The sequence below is a fragment of the Neofelis nebulosa genome, chromosome 8 (genome assembly GCF_028018385.1).
Source record: "Neofelis nebulosa isolate mNeoNeb1 chromosome 8, mNeoNeb1.pri, whole genome shotgun sequence".
NCBI lineage: Eukaryota > Metazoa > Chordata > Mammalia > Carnivora > Felidae > Neofelis > Neofelis nebulosa.
Window position 1 is genome coordinate 27,355,143 of NC_080789.1, and position 17,477 is coordinate 27,372,619.

At 40.2% G+C, this 17,477-nt stretch overlaps 1 protein-coding gene across 2 annotated transcripts; it reads right to left on the bottom strand.

The window, feature by feature from the left end:
• NUDT4 (nudix hydrolase 4) lies at positions 1-17,451 on the bottom strand. Of its 2 annotated transcripts, none has more exons than XM_058741808.1 (5): positions 16,961-17,451; positions 6,905-7,015; positions 5,617-5,661; positions 3,161-3,245; positions 1-2,869 (listed from the first exon to the last, which is right to left on the bottom strand). In XM_058741808.1, the coding sequence occupies exons 1-5, from the start codon at positions 17,057-17,059 to the stop codon at positions 2,667-2,669; spliced, it is 543 nt and encodes a 180-aa protein (XP_058597791.1). In that variant the 5' UTR covers positions 17,060-17,451; the 3' UTR covers positions 1-2,666. The 2 variants fall into 2 exon arrangements, with proteins under 2 accessions (XP_058597791.1, XP_058597790.1); XM_058741807.1 differs by having other exon boundaries at positions 3,161-3,248.
• Between the last annotated feature and the right edge of the window lie 26 nt (positions 17,452-17,477).

Here is a 17,477-nt window from a genome sequence, read left to right on the forward strand (position 1 = left end):
TAATTTATTTCCATTTTTATTTGGTTTCCAAATATAAAAAAAGTCAAGATTCTTACACCAATCATCTCAAATGAGACCATGCAAGGCAATTTAGAGTGTATACAACAGTCATCTCCACCCCCCACCCCCACCCCTTCAGTTTTGCTACTTTATACAACTGTGATTGACAGAAAATTGAATGGCATGTGCCCGTTTGGAATATTTCACCTGTTTATTTAAAAAAAAAAAAGCCACACACACAAAACTCCCCAACAATTATTCAGGATAGTTGCTACTTTGTGTCTGCAAGTCAACTTGTAACCTAGTTATTTTATTTAGGAGGCACATGGGACTGAAAAATTTAGCTGCCAATTTCATCCAACTACCCCACAGAAAGCACAAATGATTCCCAACAGTGTAAACTTTGGAGGGTTGAGATAGTAGACACTATTTGTTATGTGTAGTAGATTCAACTGTTGAGCCTGACAATGTTGGCTTTTTCTCTTCACAGAAATCTTAGGGCCTTTCCTCTAATTTTGCTAGACTGGGTTCCAGTAGAATAGTAAAGAATCCCTCATGTGAAATTCGAAGTGTAACAACTGTATTCTGTTGTGTCATACCAATTTTTGCTAGTTGCATAGACTAAAGACAGTTGGTTTGCTAAATGGCACTGAAGAAAATCCTGACCCGAGTGGCACTACTTAGTCCAAATGCTTTTGACCAAAGAAAATTATACAACAATATTTATAGGCTCACTTTTTAAGAGGTGGCGGACATTAATACTGTACATATTTTACATGTCAAATACATAGTCCAAGAGTTTATAAAATAAGTTCATGCATTATTACCTCTAAGAATATCATGTACAAGAAACCTCCCTCCCCCAGTACTTGTGACAGCATTTCAGGTGGACAGTTTTATATACAAAATCCAGTTTCTCTGCTGTGTTAAGGTATGTAATTTAAAGAAATTTCAGATTACTGAAAAAAAATCCTAGTCCACTGAAGAGTGATAGAAAGTGTCAATCTGTGGATTTAAAATGTTTCTTTTAAAAACACCCAGAATGGATAACCTCTGTACAAAGAAAAATATAAAAACTCTGGATGATCATGTTTGATCACACTACATAATTTCAAATGAAATGTCATTGGTTAAAAGTTTTTCTACTTTGCTCATTCCTCTGACAGCATTAATTTGTGAACTAATGCTTATATTTCAGCTGCATTTATGGCACAAGATCTTTTTCAGAACAATGGCACTGATTTTTCTTAAGTGTAACAGCACTATTTAGCAGCAATTATAAAGGTTAACAATTTGTGGAACAAATGTACAACCATACTTACTTTCTACTCTATACTCACCAGTTACAATATTTACAAGGCTAACATCTACATAGATCTTTCACTTGCCCCCCAACCCCATGTCTTATTCAAAGTTTGTTTTCCTCCCATCTCATTTGTGACTTGGTGGTCGGCGAGTACAGGAGTTTCAGACAGGGTACCTTACGTGTTTTTCAATAGGATTCTTGGTGGTGAGTGAGTATAAAGACAAGTGTTAAGACGAAATTCTTAGCTCAGGTATGTTCCAGTGCCCCCAAAAGTTACAGGATAAACAGTACTTATTGGCAATCTATAAAAGATGAGACATTCTGAGGTGTCCTAATATCTAAGTGTGTAACAGCTGAACAGTAAGAAGGCCATTTTACTCAATTGTGATGCAGTCACCACTGATCAGCATTTGAGGTTAGACTCTAATCCTGTGGTTAGTAGTACCAGCAAGTTTAACTGAAGAGGGGTCAGTAAGTTCAAAAACTGGAAATGTATCTTTAAAAGGAATTTACATCAAGGGTATTCTGGTTCTCAATCAAGTATTCTGTGTAAAGAGATTACAGATAAAAGGAATTGGCAACCTAGCATGCTAACTCAAGTTCCATGAACACAGTTTTTCATGATAAGATGTATTTACTGCGTGCATTTTTCTTACAACACCTCTCTAAAAACCACTCTATATAGTTAAACTTTGTGTTAAAGGACTATTGAGTTATTGGGCGGGGCGGGGGGGGGGGGCAGGAATTGGCCATATTGGGTAGCTAGTGACATAATACCAGTTGTGAAAACAGACAAATGAGTTAAATTTCTGAAAATAGTAAATTAAGTCCTTTGTCAAAACAGTTATTGAACCATAAAGTCCAAGTCTGGAATTTATGAATTAAAACTGTGATCCTATGAAACAAGTTTACGGACCAGCAGATTCGTTTAATATCAAGAATTATTTTCATAAATCTCCACAACAGAATTTGTTGAATACCTTAATGCTGTGAATGAGAAAATAACTTAGAGGGAAAAATATACCCACAAGTAAGGTGATCTGGCAAAAACCACAGACTGACATCAAATGGACAAAAAAACTGAACAAAATGTTGTGAAAAAATGACAACTAAAATGGGGGGTGGGGTGGGGCCGGGGGCATAGTTAAGGCATCTAAAAAAAATTACACATGGCTTTGGCTTATTAAAATATTTTACACTTTTTTTTTTTTTAAAAGATTTGAAAACATCTGAAAAACATGCAAATTGTTTGAAAATCCTGCATGGCAAATTCAGACAGTTTGCAGGCGTCATTCAGATGTTTGCCAAGGAAAATACAGACCTCTCCCCGTGAGACTGCACATGGGAGGCCCTCCCCATTCTATCTTACACTGGATGGCAACCCAGAGGTCTGTGCAGCAGTCACAAACAAGGTGTTGTTATCTGGAAGGGAAGGGACCGTGGAATTTCCATTGGTTGGAGAACAACCCAGCTTTAGTTTTTCCAGATACTCTGCATGTACAGGCTTATGACACTGGAGAACTTTGATGGCATCTTCTACTTTGAACCATTCTCTCTTCCTTCCTAGAAAACAGTATGACATTGGTCAGTATATAGTAAAGTCACTTAAAAAAACTAATAAGCCACATCCTTTGACAGTGCCCCTCATTCCTCCCCTACAAATAATAGCTTTATTGTTTTTTGGAATGGCTTAGACAATAAATAATATGTTGGGGGAAGAATTTTGATGTAATTCAAATGTGGACATACTGATCTTATTAAAAAAAGGTAACCCAAAATAATTTAAGACGAAAACTCTACAAGCACATAATAGCAGAATTAAGACTCTGGATGGCAAAAGGAAAGGGAACTTACCTATATTAACAGAATCTTCCCAATCTTCTAAGATTTCAGTGACAGTAAGAACATATACATACGTTCTGTGCTTTCGGTCTTGGTTCTGCTTGAATATAAAAAGAAAAGCATTTTAATCTACAGGAACTAGCCATTACACATTTCCGAGGAGAAAAATTCAGTTGTGGCATACTGCTGACTAGCACATAGTCAAGCATACATGGTTGTTTAACCCAGTACAGAAGGGAGTTTTCTGTAACACAAAACATTTAAAATGCTGAAATTAGCTCCCCACAGGAAACATTTAGCACCTTTGATTTCAACGTATGTGTTTTTTAAGAGACTAATTCAATTAAGTATTGGCAGTTTAAAAGCTGCCAGGTGAACTATGCACAACCAAGGTTGAGAATGGGCTAGTCATTTCTGGAATGTTTTAGTCCTATATGCTGAAACTCAATTTTTTACCCATATTAAAACTGCCACCTTGTGAAAATTAAACATGAGTTGGTCTTAAAATGAAGGGGCTCACTATCATCTTGATTTAAGTTAGCCTCATTTACTATAGTCTAGGACTTCAGATTGTTGTCTGAGTTTTTTAATTTCCTTTTTAAATGTTTATTTATTTTGAGGGGGGAGAGCCAGGAGGGGCAGAGATAGAGGGAGAGAGAATCTCAAGCAGGCTCCTGGCTGTCAGTGCAGAGGCTGACGCGGGCTCCATTTTACAAGCTGCAAGATCATGACCTGAGCTCAAATCAAGAGTCAGACCTTAACCAACTGAACCACACAGGTACCCCCCCCCCCCCCCTTTTAAGGTAAACTTTCTACATCCTACGTGGGGCTTGAACTCATGGCCCTGAGATCAAGAGTCACGTGCTCTACTGACTGAGGCAGCCAGGTTGCCTGATAATTGCCCCGATTTTTTCCACCACAGACAACCTGAGTAATACACTCAATTCAAATAGCGTATTAGGTCTTTGGGAAGGAATAGGAACAGCAAAAAATGAGAGGCATCTCTCACATAAAACATTACTAGTTGGGGCGCCCGTGTGGCTCAGTCGGTTAAGCGTCCGACTTTGGCTCAGGTCGTGATCTCTTGGTCCGTGAATTTGAGCCCCGTGTCGGGCTCTGTGCTGACAGCTCAGAGCCTGGAGTCTTTTCAGATTCTGTGTCTCCCTCTCTCTCTGACCCTCCCCCATTCATGCTCTGTTTCTCTCTCTCTGTCAAAAATAAAGAAAAACGTTAACAAAAAATTACTAGTCATTATTATTAAGAACCCATTGTCTTATCTCTGTCTCTGGAAAATAAATACATTTATTATTCTATGTTCAAAAATTCATTGAAATCACCAGAGTGAATAGGCAGGACAATTCTAATTTTCCCTTATATCTTCTAAGGAGAAAGGTACGTTGGTTACTATTTTCTGTTCAGATTCTATGAAATGTAAATAGCACTTGTAAGGCAGTCAATACTATTATCTTTCTATGTTATATAAGCTTTATTTATAATGTGAGACGTTTTCTTCAAAAATCTTACCAGCATATTGACAATGTGCTATTTGTACCATGGCTATTCTGAATTACAGAAAATCTTCAATGTATTTTTCATTTCAACCAGGAGATGGTGCTGTTCAATTGGGTAAGGCAAGTGCTGAATTCTGGGAAAGTCTGAATATTAAGAACTTCACTACTAACATTGTATTCTGGGAGTCATCAATTCTACCAAGTGCTCCACAATCTGAATTTCTGAATTCTGTAAAAAGCCTTAAAAGTCAAATTTATATGGTTCTACCAGAAGGACTGAACGAACCCTTAAATATTATCTTGAAAAAATATGTCACGATGTGTCAGGTATACAGGTATACCATGTATCTATGTCTGACTCTTGGAAGAAAATACATTTGAGAATAGTTTGGGTCTCATGACCTGACTACATTTCTCCTTACCTTCCACAGAATACCTGCCAATTCCAAATTCCTTCCACAAATTCCATTCTGCCTTCAGTAATAATAGTTTATACAGGAGAATTCTATGCTGTTAGCATCTATTCTTTGTATCTTGAGTTTTCTACCTTCATACAGTCCTCTAAGGATTAAGTCATTATTTGTGTATCATCTACATGTTATGCACTAAAGGCACAGGGTACATTCCCAGACAGTATCCACAAGAGACCTAAGTCCTTCGGTGATACTGAGGACACTGTACCTCCTAAAAAGTTTATACCTAAACAATATACAGTGAACCGAGAGATCTTTCTCTATCAGCTCCACTGTATTGTCATATATAAAAGTAATTGTAATGCTGCATAAAACTGATGGCACATCAAAGTTAGGTAACTTTTACTTCCCTTCCCCCTAATCCTTATAACTTACTTGCTTACTGATAAAAGGAATGTCTAACTTGGGCTGCTGCCAGATTATCTGGCCAGTTAGGAAAGAATCATTAATTCTGTTATCAGCAAGGATTACTTTTGTAACTCACCTCAAATATGCCCAGGAGTCTGCCTAATTTTCCTTTGACTCCAGCCTATTATAAAAAAGATGCAATGTAAAACTGTTAGCTTTCATAAGAAAGGTTACACGAACGTTATTTTCTAGCTATTTCAACTCAAGGATCTAAACACAATAGGCCCTTCCATACCAACCCTGCCTCTGTGAAGGTTTTTTGGCTATGCCAAGATTCATGACCTATGGTTTGCTATACAACATGGTTTAATTTATTCCATATACAAGTTCAGACTGATCAGATTTGTTGTCATTTATTTTGTAAGAAATGACAGGGATTGACCAAAAATTAGACTTTCTACCAATCTGGGACAAGCTTCACGAATGAAAACAGACTTTTTTTCTGAACCAACTGATCAATCCCCTTCTTACTTAAAGGACTGTCTTTATTGCTTGCTTTTTTCACATGGCTTAGGAGGTACAATTCTTCCTCTAGGTTACTCTCCTACTGCAGTCCTCATTACTTTACCGGGACTGGGACAGGTAACAGACTGACGGGAACTGCAGTGTTAGCCCATGCCGATCCACACTGCATCAGTGCCCGCTGCTGCCTCTATCTAGGGACGCGCTCTTCCCTCAGAAAGCTGCTCATCCTTCGAGACCCATCTCTCTGAAACCTTTCCAGCTACACACCAAGACCCAATGGGAGCATTAGCATTTGCTTCCCATTTATACCCTCACTGCTGTTCAATAACTCTTATGGCACTTAATATGCTGTTTTGTCTCTGAGTAGAAAGCAAGTTCTATCATCAACTATAAGAAGACAAGCAGGCCGTGTATGCTTCTGTGCATGTGCGTGCGCACCACTTTTTACTGAACTTTATGACAAAACGAGTAGAATAAAAGCAATTTGCTTCTTACTCATTTGAAAAAATTACAGCACATGATTAATGTCTCTGAGCATTCTTGCAGTGCATTGCAGTGTAATATTTATTAACCTTGCTCTGAGACAGGGCCATCCTGTTCTACACTGATCACTGATCAGGCTTACCGCCTGTTATACAATTGCATGTTACACAATTCTGGGGGACTTCTACATTCATTTTTAGCTCTCTTTTACCAGGCTTAACAAATACCTGCTTAACAAAATGCTAGCTATGGTCACCCGCTTAAAAATCTTCAGTCAGACAACAAAAAGAGCACTCATGTGACCTGCCTTGCCTTCTTCTCAGTGCACGTAGCCAAAGTGCCACAGGGAACACACCGTAAAATCTCAAAATACGGTGTGTGTGAAAGGAGAGCAAATAAGCTACTACTCGTCTCACCTCTTCATAAACTTCCCTGACGGCAGCACCACCAGGTTCCTCCTCTGGCTCCATTCCTCCTCCAGGGACGATCCATTGGTCTGGGTACCGACTGCTGCTCACCAACAGCACCTGCAAGACCAACCGCGAGTGTAGGCCCCACAGCCTGCGAAGCACTACGGACGTAACATTCTCAACCCTTTACAAGGCTGGAAAGCCCTTCCTGATTAGCCCATTTGTAATTTCATTAAAATTATTAGGTGTACACATTATACCACAAGAAAGCGCAGTTGACAGCCTTTGTAAACACTCTTGGAATTCAGAATTCAACAATAATGTAATCACACCACGAAATCATTCTGAACCTAATGAAATCACTTCAACTACCAGATTCAATTAGTAAAATTCTCTAAATCATGGATACCAATGAAAGATAAAAGTGGATACTTGGGTTTACTAGCCCCAGAACTGCGTGCACTTAGGTTTGTGGTTGTATCTGCTATTCGTGAGTTACAGAATCTTATTCTTCTGCTCCAAATTTAAGGATATGTGACCCTAGGCAGGTCACCCTGTTCTTACCTATAAAGAGTAAGGATACTTAAAAGATAACAGATACTGTGAAAAAGGAATAGGGGAATTCATTAAGTCAATGCCCGGTATATAGAGAGTTCTTGTTATTTTTACACTTATGATTAGGTGGGAAGAAGTACCCTTCATATTCCAAACTTCTATAAATGGGTAAGAGTCACTTCTTTTGGTATCAGGCAGCTATACTTTATGATCTAGGAGAGACGGCAAGCTACAGTTGAGTGCATTGCTTGTTTTGTACAGTCTGTGAGCTAAAAATGGTTTTTATATTTTTAATTATATGAAATTCAAATTCCACTGTTCATAGATAAAATTTTATGAGAATCCAGCCACACTCATTCATTTTTCACATGTTGCCTATGGCTGCTTTGATGCTGTAACAGCAGAGTTAGGTAGCTGTGACAGAGACTGCATGGTCCACAAAGCCTAAAATACTATCTGGCCCTTTATAAGAAAAGTCTGCAGACCCCAATCGAGAATAGCATTAACCTTTAAATTTGCAAATGCTTTTTAAAAAACAAACATTACCACAGAGTATCCTAGAGGTTCACTACTTAAACAGTACCTGAAACAAGTATTATATACCCATCTTCTACATGAAAATTTGTGGGCTAGGTTAGGTTGAAATGCACCCAACTTAAAACAGCAACAAAGGCTTGGCTACTATGATAAATAAGCAAAGGATGTTTATATGAAGTAACAGGTGTCTTAACCAACTTGAACAAAAATGGTTACAAAATTCCCTTAGTATATTATCTCTAAGTAAACAAAGAACATTCTTTCCAGATAAATCAATCAATTCAGAGCAAAGTATGATCCCTGATGTGTACTGGTCTTCTGACACGCCACGGGTCCTATCTGCCCAGCTCCCACTCTCCTGCCGCAGGAACTGCTGGCACTTGAGAGTTCATAGCCAGCACAAGGATTCACCTCCCACCTGAGGAGGCTGCCAGAAACTCAGCCTTCCCCCAGGATGACAGTAACTCCCGGAGTTCAGCAACTCCCACCTTTCCCCCAGCCTTGAACACACTGAGTTGGAAGATAAGGGAACGTCTATTCAGGCACCTATCCCCTCAATCTGAAAACAAAGCAGCACACTTTTGCCTATGGACACACCATCATTGCAGAGCAGTGATCAGTTAATGCTCAAGGGGTCTGAGTGTTGTTTCTCTCATCCTTTACCTGGACAGGACTCCATTGCTTCTGCCAGCTTCATTCCTTCAAACGAATAACTGGCAAAACAATGCAAATCCAGAGAAAGCACTGTAAATTAACAACAGCTGATAAAGCCTTTGCTAAAATATGAATGGCTGACTGTGAGGGTACCACCAAGTCCAAATATAGCAATTTTGGTCAAATGAAACATAAAACAGCTTTAAATTTAAAGTATTAGCAAACGGGGCTTACATATCAAAATTAGAAACTAAAGGGCCAGAATAAACAAATCTAGCAAGAATTAGAAAATACTGGTTTAAACTCAAAGATGTTTTGCAACTGTACAGATCATACCCAAGATGTATTTCATTCCTTGATGCACCCAATGATGGGCTGATAATCTACCATTCAGTACACCAGTTTCCTCCAAGCACCTATCCTTGTAGAATTACTGAGTGTTTATGAGACTTAAATACCTTATATCCTGGCCTAAGCACTCGATGTTGGCCATTACTAGCTCTTCTGCTTTCCTACTAATTGAATTGCATCAGCCTACCAAGCACTAGGCTTTTCCCCCAAATTTTGCCAGTTGCATTCGTTTTATAATTATTGAGAATTAGTGATGAAATGAGGGCAAAAAGGAATTATCAAAAAAGACTTTGCAAAGATTAAAGGTAGGTTATTATTAAAAACTGCTATCAAATTAAATATGGATGAGACTACTGTAAAAAGGAAATTTAAAAATCCAGAAAGAGCCTGCAAGTCTTCAAAGTTCAATTAAAATTCTTTAAACAAAGTGAGACTGCGAATCAGATTTCATCTTTTGTTTTACTCAAAAAGGAAGCTTACCAAATATCTATGGTATTCCAAGGCTTTGGCCTATATATTGAGATTGGCAAGTGTAAGTTTTTAAGTTAAAATAAAAAATGCTTAAGGTATAAAAGCATATGTCTTGCATCAAGGGAAAAGTAAACTGTACTGTTTCTGACTGCAGAGTTGGAGGCTTCTTTTCCTGGTCACTAGGTGTGGGTTACAGACAATCTAGTTTTTATTGCCTGGGTGAAATTCTTATTATTTTTTTTTAAATATAATTTCTTGTCAAGTTAGCTAACATACAGTTATTTGGTGTGCTCTTGACTTCGAGAGTAGATTCCCATGATTCATTACTTACATACAACAACCGGTGCTCATCCCAACAAGTGCCCTCCTCAACGCCCCTCACCCATTCTCCCTCTCCCCATCCCCCCATCAACCCTGTTTGTTCTCTGTATTTAAGAGTTTCTTATGGTTTGACTCCCTCAGTTTGTAACTATTTTTTTTCCTTTCCTTTTCTTCCCTTTGTTAAGTTTCTCAAATTCCACATATGAGTGAGAACATGTATCTGTTTTTCTCTGACTTATTTCACTTAGCATAGGTCCATCCATGTTGTTGCAAATGGCAAGATTTCATTCTTTTTCATTGCCGAGTAGGTTGGATGAAATTCTTAACTACCCAATTCCAACTTCCTTGATTACCTTCATAATGGGACATGACACTGCAGGGGCTTGCTAACTGGAAAACTACATTCTTATTTATTTAGTAAACAAGGAATTTCAAAACCATCAATATTCATAAAGTTGGAGTCCTGAAAAAATGAAATTCAGTGTCATATATCTAGGTCAATGATAATTCCCATCTGTCCCAAGATAGTATTTAAGAGATAAATTATATAAGGTTAATAATGTTGAATACCCATTAGTATAGTCTGTGCCTGCTTTTCTGAACACTTATGCTTTTAATTGAAATCAAATCTTTAATCTGCAGCCTACAGGACATAATTCACATATGACTGAACTCGTCTTCCAAAAGTCAGTGACAGGAAATCCCTACATGCTTCCACAGTTCCCTTCATAAATTACTTTTTCTAAAGCCTCATGAAAACAGATCTGTATGGTTTTGGACAAATGATTTAGCAGAAACTGAGACCTTATCGTGCAAGAATCCCCTGAGATTCCAAAATGATTAAATTTGATCAAACCATTAACTTCAAATGTATCTTTCCAAAATAAATGAGTAATTAACACCTGTAGTATAGAATGATCAGCATCTAAACTACTAGTTTAAAACATTTGATAATGAGCCTTTGGTAATGAAACAGATTTGAAAACCAGTATGTTTCATTATGAATTTGCCTACTCATCTAGAGTACTTCATTTGAAGTTCAAGTGAGGTCAAGGCCACATTATGTTTGTTGTTTGTTTATGGAGTAGGGAGTGGTGGTGATTACCTAGCAGGGTAGAAGAAATGAATTTGAATAGCATAAGCAAAGACCATTAAAATCCCTACTACATGTTAGAAGAACTGTATCACAAATCATTATTATTCCATATCCTCGGGGAGGGGGGGGGGGGGGAAGCCATCTAAACATTTCTACAACATCCCCAATCTACTAGATCTGTACTTTAGCATGCTTGGTAATGCTCTAAAAACATTATTTAGGTTATAAAATCTTAGTAAGGGATACACCAATAGCTGACAAATCCAGACCTGGTTGTTCATAGGTTTTAAATTCCTTCTCAACTACCTGTGTAGGTATATTACATTTTGTGTATCCAACAAGATGACAGTCTGCCACATTAGTGACAAGGTGATGGAGAGGAAAGCAGGCATTCAACTTTCCAGATAGGCCAGAGCTGAGTCCAAAGGAAAGATTTACAAAAAGGTTAGTCAATCCACCAGGCTGCAGAATTAGACTTGAATCAGAGTCAACCTCAAAGCCAGTGCTGTTGCCCACCTTCATATAAGCATTCCTGCTACTATACTATCTGACCTCAACCTTCCTTCCATGTGTATCCAACATTCAACATAAAACACCATTCCCCTGTCATTGTTAAGAAGCCATTTCCCACACTTGTCTTTTTCTTCGATTCCTAATGTTTTAAGCATTTGTTATATAAGTACTTCTCACTTTAAGTAGCAGTAGTGTAGTGATAATGGTCTACTTGGAACCAGCCCTGAGTCTTACTAGACAACAGTTTGTCTATGAATTGGAATAATCTACAGTATAGATTCAAAACCCTACTATCACCTAGTAAGTCCTCCTCACTGGAGGTGTGTAAGAGCTTGTAAACTAAAAAAATGCTGTTCAAGATTTGAGCACGGAGGTAAATTAAATTCTTAGCTCTATACACCAAGTGGCCCCCAAATGCCATTTGTGTTTCAGCTTTCACTCTTATAACTGTTCTTGGTCACAGCTTGCTTCTGGGAACAACTAGTCACTACAAATGACTATTTCTTTCCCAGGAAAAAAAAAAAAAAAAAAAAGGCTATCCGGAAAACCCCTCAAGTGATCCCTAAATTAGGAATGAAGAGTTTTAAACTGTAGCTATTTAGAAGCTGTATTGGGGTTTTTGTTCTTTCTTCACATGTTATCATGAACCAGGGTGCATGAATGGTTTAAAACTACTTTACCACAGTTAACTGTATTAGGGGCTCTTAATCAAAATTAGGCCAGCAAGCAGTATATTATTAGGAACACCCAGTATGCACAGACATTTTAAAAGATCTTAAGTTACGGCAGTGGTTACTGTATCCATTAACCAGCTACCTACTGCTACTATTAAACAAGTTAATAGTCCTATTTTTTGGACTATTGAGGCACAGTTGTATAGGAGGGTCAGAAATAACAGCTCATTTTGGGAAAATATGTTTAACTCAGATTATTGCTAGACAAGAAAAGATCAAAATTCCAAATTCGAGTACAGTTTCTCTTGAATGCGTATTGCTTTTATACCATCATAAAGTTGAAAAATCACAAGTTGAATCATTGTAAATCAGGGACCATCCTTATGGGATTGGTAGATAGAAGAATGCTAAATTGGACTGATCATGACATTTTCTTGTAGCACATCAATGTTTTGAAATGATGGGCTTAGCTTTTACACACACTGGAGAAAGCCTTCGTGATATATACCAAGAGCCTAAAACAGATGCAAATTGTACAAAAATGCCTTCCCTTGAAGGAGGTGGCTGCTTAAGTGGCCCAAGAAGCCCTTTATGTCTAGGAGAGCTGCAGGCATAGATTGTATTTCCCTCCGTTTAGAAAAGATTGCCTTCAGATAGTTATTTAATTTTCATTAGAAAGTGGTCTCCACTTGAAGCAAGTATCTTCAGAGCCTTAAATCTAAAAGGACTTCTGCAGATGAGCCCCAGAGTGTTTATCTGAAAAGGCAGACTGCCTGTTTACCCCAAGCATACAAATGTTAGTACATATACACATACGTACAAATACTGTACTAGCATTTCTTATTAAGATTGTTTTTATTAGAGCTCTGGTTTTAGAGTCTCACAGGTTTTAAGACCGCTTTTCCCAACCAAGTCTTAGTGCATGATTTTGTAGAATTCAGACATTTTAGTTAATACACATTTGGCATTTGGCAGGTGGTAGAATGCAGTCCCTGGCTCAAGGAGCTTAAAAGCTAATTAGGGCAGTAAGTCCAAGTGAAAGAGTAATAGGCAGTTCTTAAGACAGTTTTGTTAGTGTTTCTCACAACTGTGCCTGGATTCCACCCAGAATCAAAGTCACTTCTATTTCTCTTTTCAGCACTCTATCTTATATTGCTGCTAGATCATCCTCAAGCTTGAATACATTTAAAATGTAAATGTTCCTGTCTTGCCTAGCAACTCCTTAGCCTTATATATTAAGGTGCTCTTTTTCAACCATTATGTGTTCAATGCCATCCCAAGTTGCAGTTCAACTAGTCCACAGCCCCAAGTCTTGCTCTGTTTGTGATGCTTGGTCCTTCCTCTCTCACTCACTGAAATCCAGCTCCAGTGATCTTAACCCTGCTGTCAGTACCTGATGATACTCTTCCCCTACTTGATTTCCCTTTATGTCAGTTTCTGTCTGTCCAAACACTACAGAATGTTTCTCCTATGTTTACTCCTATGTTTCTTAGGAGCTGATACTTTTCATCTCTGCATCCCTGTTCAGTTATATGCAAATGTGTTGAACAGAATCCATTTCTGGCTACCTTTTGTGAATGTACTGTCCTCTTTTCATTGTACAAACACAGTATCCCAGCTACTCTATGGGATGCTTATTTGTGGGCTTGTGTGGAAGCCCAACCACCAAAACTAAGGGTGGTTCCCTACAGAACCAGAGAGAGGATCAAATGAACAGGAGATTTAGAAATAAAGGACCTGGGCTCAAAAAGATCTGCCAGCTTCCATGATCTTGGGACAAGTTAACTCTGCTGCCTAATTTCTTACTATACAAATCCTAATGCTTATTTACCTCGCGGGGAAGATAAAATGGGCAAATAATAAAACCACCCCCAAGAGAACATAGACTGCTGTTTCTTCCCTAAAACAATCTGTTCTCAACTAAGGGTTACTGAGAAATCCTTCAGTACAAGGAGAGCCATCCTGGAGCACTGCATAACTTTTTGTGGTCAAACAGCAATTCTTATTTTATTTCAATTTATACTTATAAACATTTCGTCCTTAAATAAATAAAGCATACATTTAAATCTCCCAACAGGGATCTAGGTGTTATTAACCCAGGAGGGGGAAAAAGTCTCATCTATTAGCTAAAGAGGTGGATTCAGGCTGTTTTGTATCTTATCCTTGGAAGGCTACCAACGTAATTTCAAAAGAGTGAAATCAAATTCACAGCAAAATAGCAAGATGTTCAGGAAAGCTAACAGGTTCATCTCTGTCACTATTATATAATAGAAGGAGCCTCAACTATATACAACTACAAAAATGAAGATCCTAGACCACACATTAAAGTTGGCTGTGCATTTTACTTAGAGAATTCCAGAGCCTTCCCTCACAGCGTATTCTCTAACCAACTGACTTGGTTTCTCAACCTGCACGGTACCAGATTTATTTACATAACAGATTTCTCTAATAAATGCTCCAGAGCTTGCTCCTTACTTCATTTTATCTAATGGCACTAGTCTGTGGACTCAACTCGAGGCTAGGAATTTAGCATTTATTACAGTAGGAACAATTTCCAAGCACAGAAATAACTCCTTTATCTGCTACAGGAATTTCTGAAGTGTTCTTCAGGCTTTGCTTTACCATTCACACAATGCAGATCATTTCAATTTCCTATTTCCTATATCTTCCCCTGGGAACCGTTTTTAAAGCCTGAATTCCAAGTTCAGGTTATGGCAAGACTTCAAAGTCATCACTTCCAGAAAGCCTTCCAAGCTCAGCCTCACAAAATCTCTCATTCAGCAAATAGTGTGCACCCAATTGCCATGGAGCCCTGTGCCAAGAGCCCAGCATCAGAAACAGGGACTGGATCCTGAATTCCGACTCTACCACTTCCTAATTATGTCATTTGGGCAAAGTACTTAGGCCCTGCAACCCTCTCCTCACCTACAGACCAGCACAAAGAGGATTAAATGCAGCAAACTTAAAAGGTCTTCAGGCAAGTCCCACACAGTAAAAACACTCAACTAAGAATGTGATTACACAATAGTGAGCAAATTAGACAAGATCCTTGACCTATCTTGATCACTCTGGGCTATTATATGCTTCTATATTCAAAGTTTGTTTTTTCCTAACGGGGCCTCGATGCACTTAATGCTTATTGACTGTTACTCTGTAAATGTTAAAAACAAAACAAAACAACCCCACAAAAACCTATCTCCTTCCAGTTTCTAGCTCTCCTAAGTGGCCTCAGGTCATAGAGTAAGAACGACTACACCACTGAGTGTACACTATGTCATATTCATCCTAACTGCAGGGATTAGCAATAAGGAAGCCATTAAATTCCTGTCTCCAGTTTTAGCCTGTACTTTATTGGACACAGTTGGTTATGGAAGCAGAATTCAGATTAATTTTTTCCAGGTCTAATCATTTTAGGAGTGGCAATGCTTTAAAAAAGGAAAAAAAAATTTTTTTAAGTTTATCCATTTATTTTTGAGAGAGAGGCAGGGGAGGGGCAGAGAGAGAGAGAGAGAGAGAGAGAGAGAGAATCCCAAGCAGGCTCCACACTGCCATCACGGACCCCAATGTGGGGCTTGAACCCATAAACTGTGGGATCATGACCTGAGCCGAAACCAAGAGTCTGACACTTAACTAAACCACCCAGACACCCCTAAAATAAATTTAATGTTTATTTGGGGGGGGGGAGGGGCAGAGCATGAGCAGGGGATGGGCAGAGAGAGAGGGAGACACAGAATCCGAAGCCGGCTCCAGGCTCTGAGCTGTCAGCACAGAGCCAAACGCGGGGCTCAAACCCACCAACCGTGAGTCGAAGTCAGATGCTTATCCAACTGAGAGGAGTGGCAATGCTTTATAAAATATTTTCTTGGCCACCTTGCTTTAAGTAAATTTAAAACAGTGAACCATTTTAAATTAAATGGAACTGAAACAAGGAAAAACTGTTCTCCAGGAAAACCTTGAGAGCCTCACTATCAACCCAATGAAGAAAGGTAAATTAAAGACTGGCTGCTTACTCTCAGAAAAAGAAAGGCTGCTCGTCTCCAGATGTCAAGCCAAATACAGCAAAGTTAAGAAGCCTTGATAAATATGCTGAGAGCTAGAGGTTATGGTCTGAAAATGGCAACTCTGCCCACCTCTAGTCCATCTTCTTCCTCAGGCATTATTCCACATTTTTCACTAGCCATCTTTCTACAGTCAGAAAACTTTAAAAAGAGGCCTTTAAATATATATGTGTGTGTGTGTGTGTGTGTGTATATATATATATATATATATATATATATATATATATATATAAAATTATGCCAAGTGCTTGCGAGTTAAAAGGTCCACTTAAGAGTGGGATTGAGAAAACTAGACCGAATGGGGTTTTATTTTAAAGCACGGGGATTGCCTGGCTATTCCACAAACATCCCTAGATTTAATCTGAAACCGCAAATTGCCGTAACATGGAAGGGAAATGTAACACAGGCAGAAGGGCTTGGGCTGCAACACTCACGCCATTTCTGCCGCCTCCGTTAGCACTCAAGGTTTATCTGGCTTTACTCAATTCGCTAGTTAAAATGGTGACTCCCGCCCGAAGCGACCTATACGGCCCGGGACCTTCCCGCCGGCCAGGAGGCGACTCGGCCTCAGGTCCTCACCATGGCCCGGCAGAACACTGGGCTGGGCGAGCTCCTTTGTCTCCTCTATCAACCCAGAGAAAGGAAGGAAGGAGGGAGGAAGGGCGGGAGGGAAAGAAGGAGGGGGCTAATCCCTCCTAGCCTGGTGGCCAGACGAAGGGTCGGGCGAGCAAGGTGAAGGGCTAAGACCCCCACCCCGACCGGCCCTGGCCCCCACCCCCCAGCCTGTCCCGGTGCCGCCGCGGGAGGCGCAGAGCGTGCTGGTCGCCCTCACCTCGTCCTCCTGCTCACTCCGGAAGCACAGGCACGCCGCCCGCTTCTTGAAGCCCTCGCGGTCATAGGTCCGCGTCTGGTTGGGCTTGAACTTCATCATAGAGGCGGGCTCTTGCTGCCGCTGCTGCTCCGGCCGCCGCCGCGGGGGCCCGGCTGCCGCCACCCCGCCGGGGAGTTGGGGCGCGGGCGAGTCGGGGCGCAGGGGCGCCGGGAGGCGAGGCGGCGGCGCGGGGAGTGACAGCGAGGCCGGTCGGTCCCGGAGCCGGCGGCCGCTTCGACGCGGAGGAGGGCGCAAGCGCCGGTCACTGCTGCCCGGGTGTCGGAGAGGAAGAGCCGCCTCTGCCCGAGCGTCCGCCGCTCTCCATGGAGCCCGCCGCCCGCTCGCCTCCGCTCCCTCCTCCTCCTGCTGCCGCCACCGCCGCCGCCGGGGGAAGAGCGAGGCTGGAAGCTCACGCCCCAAGAAGGCAGTTGCGAGGACTCGCGGCAACCGGGCAGCAACGCCGCGGCAGCTTCGCACC

Coding starts and splice junctions, on each gene's coding strand:
- NUDT4 (XM_058741807.1), bottom strand. CDS start 17,059: ATGATGAAGTTCAAGCCCAACCAGACGCGGACCTATGACCGCGAGGGC. Junction 3,249..5,616: donor GACTCCTGGGCATATTTGAG/GTGAGTTACAAA, acceptor TTTATATTCAAG/CAGAACCAAGACCGAAAGCA. Junction 2,870..3,160: donor GGAAGATTCTGTTAATATAG/GTAAGTTCCCTT, acceptor ACTGTTTTCTAG/GAAGGAAGAGAGAATGGTTC.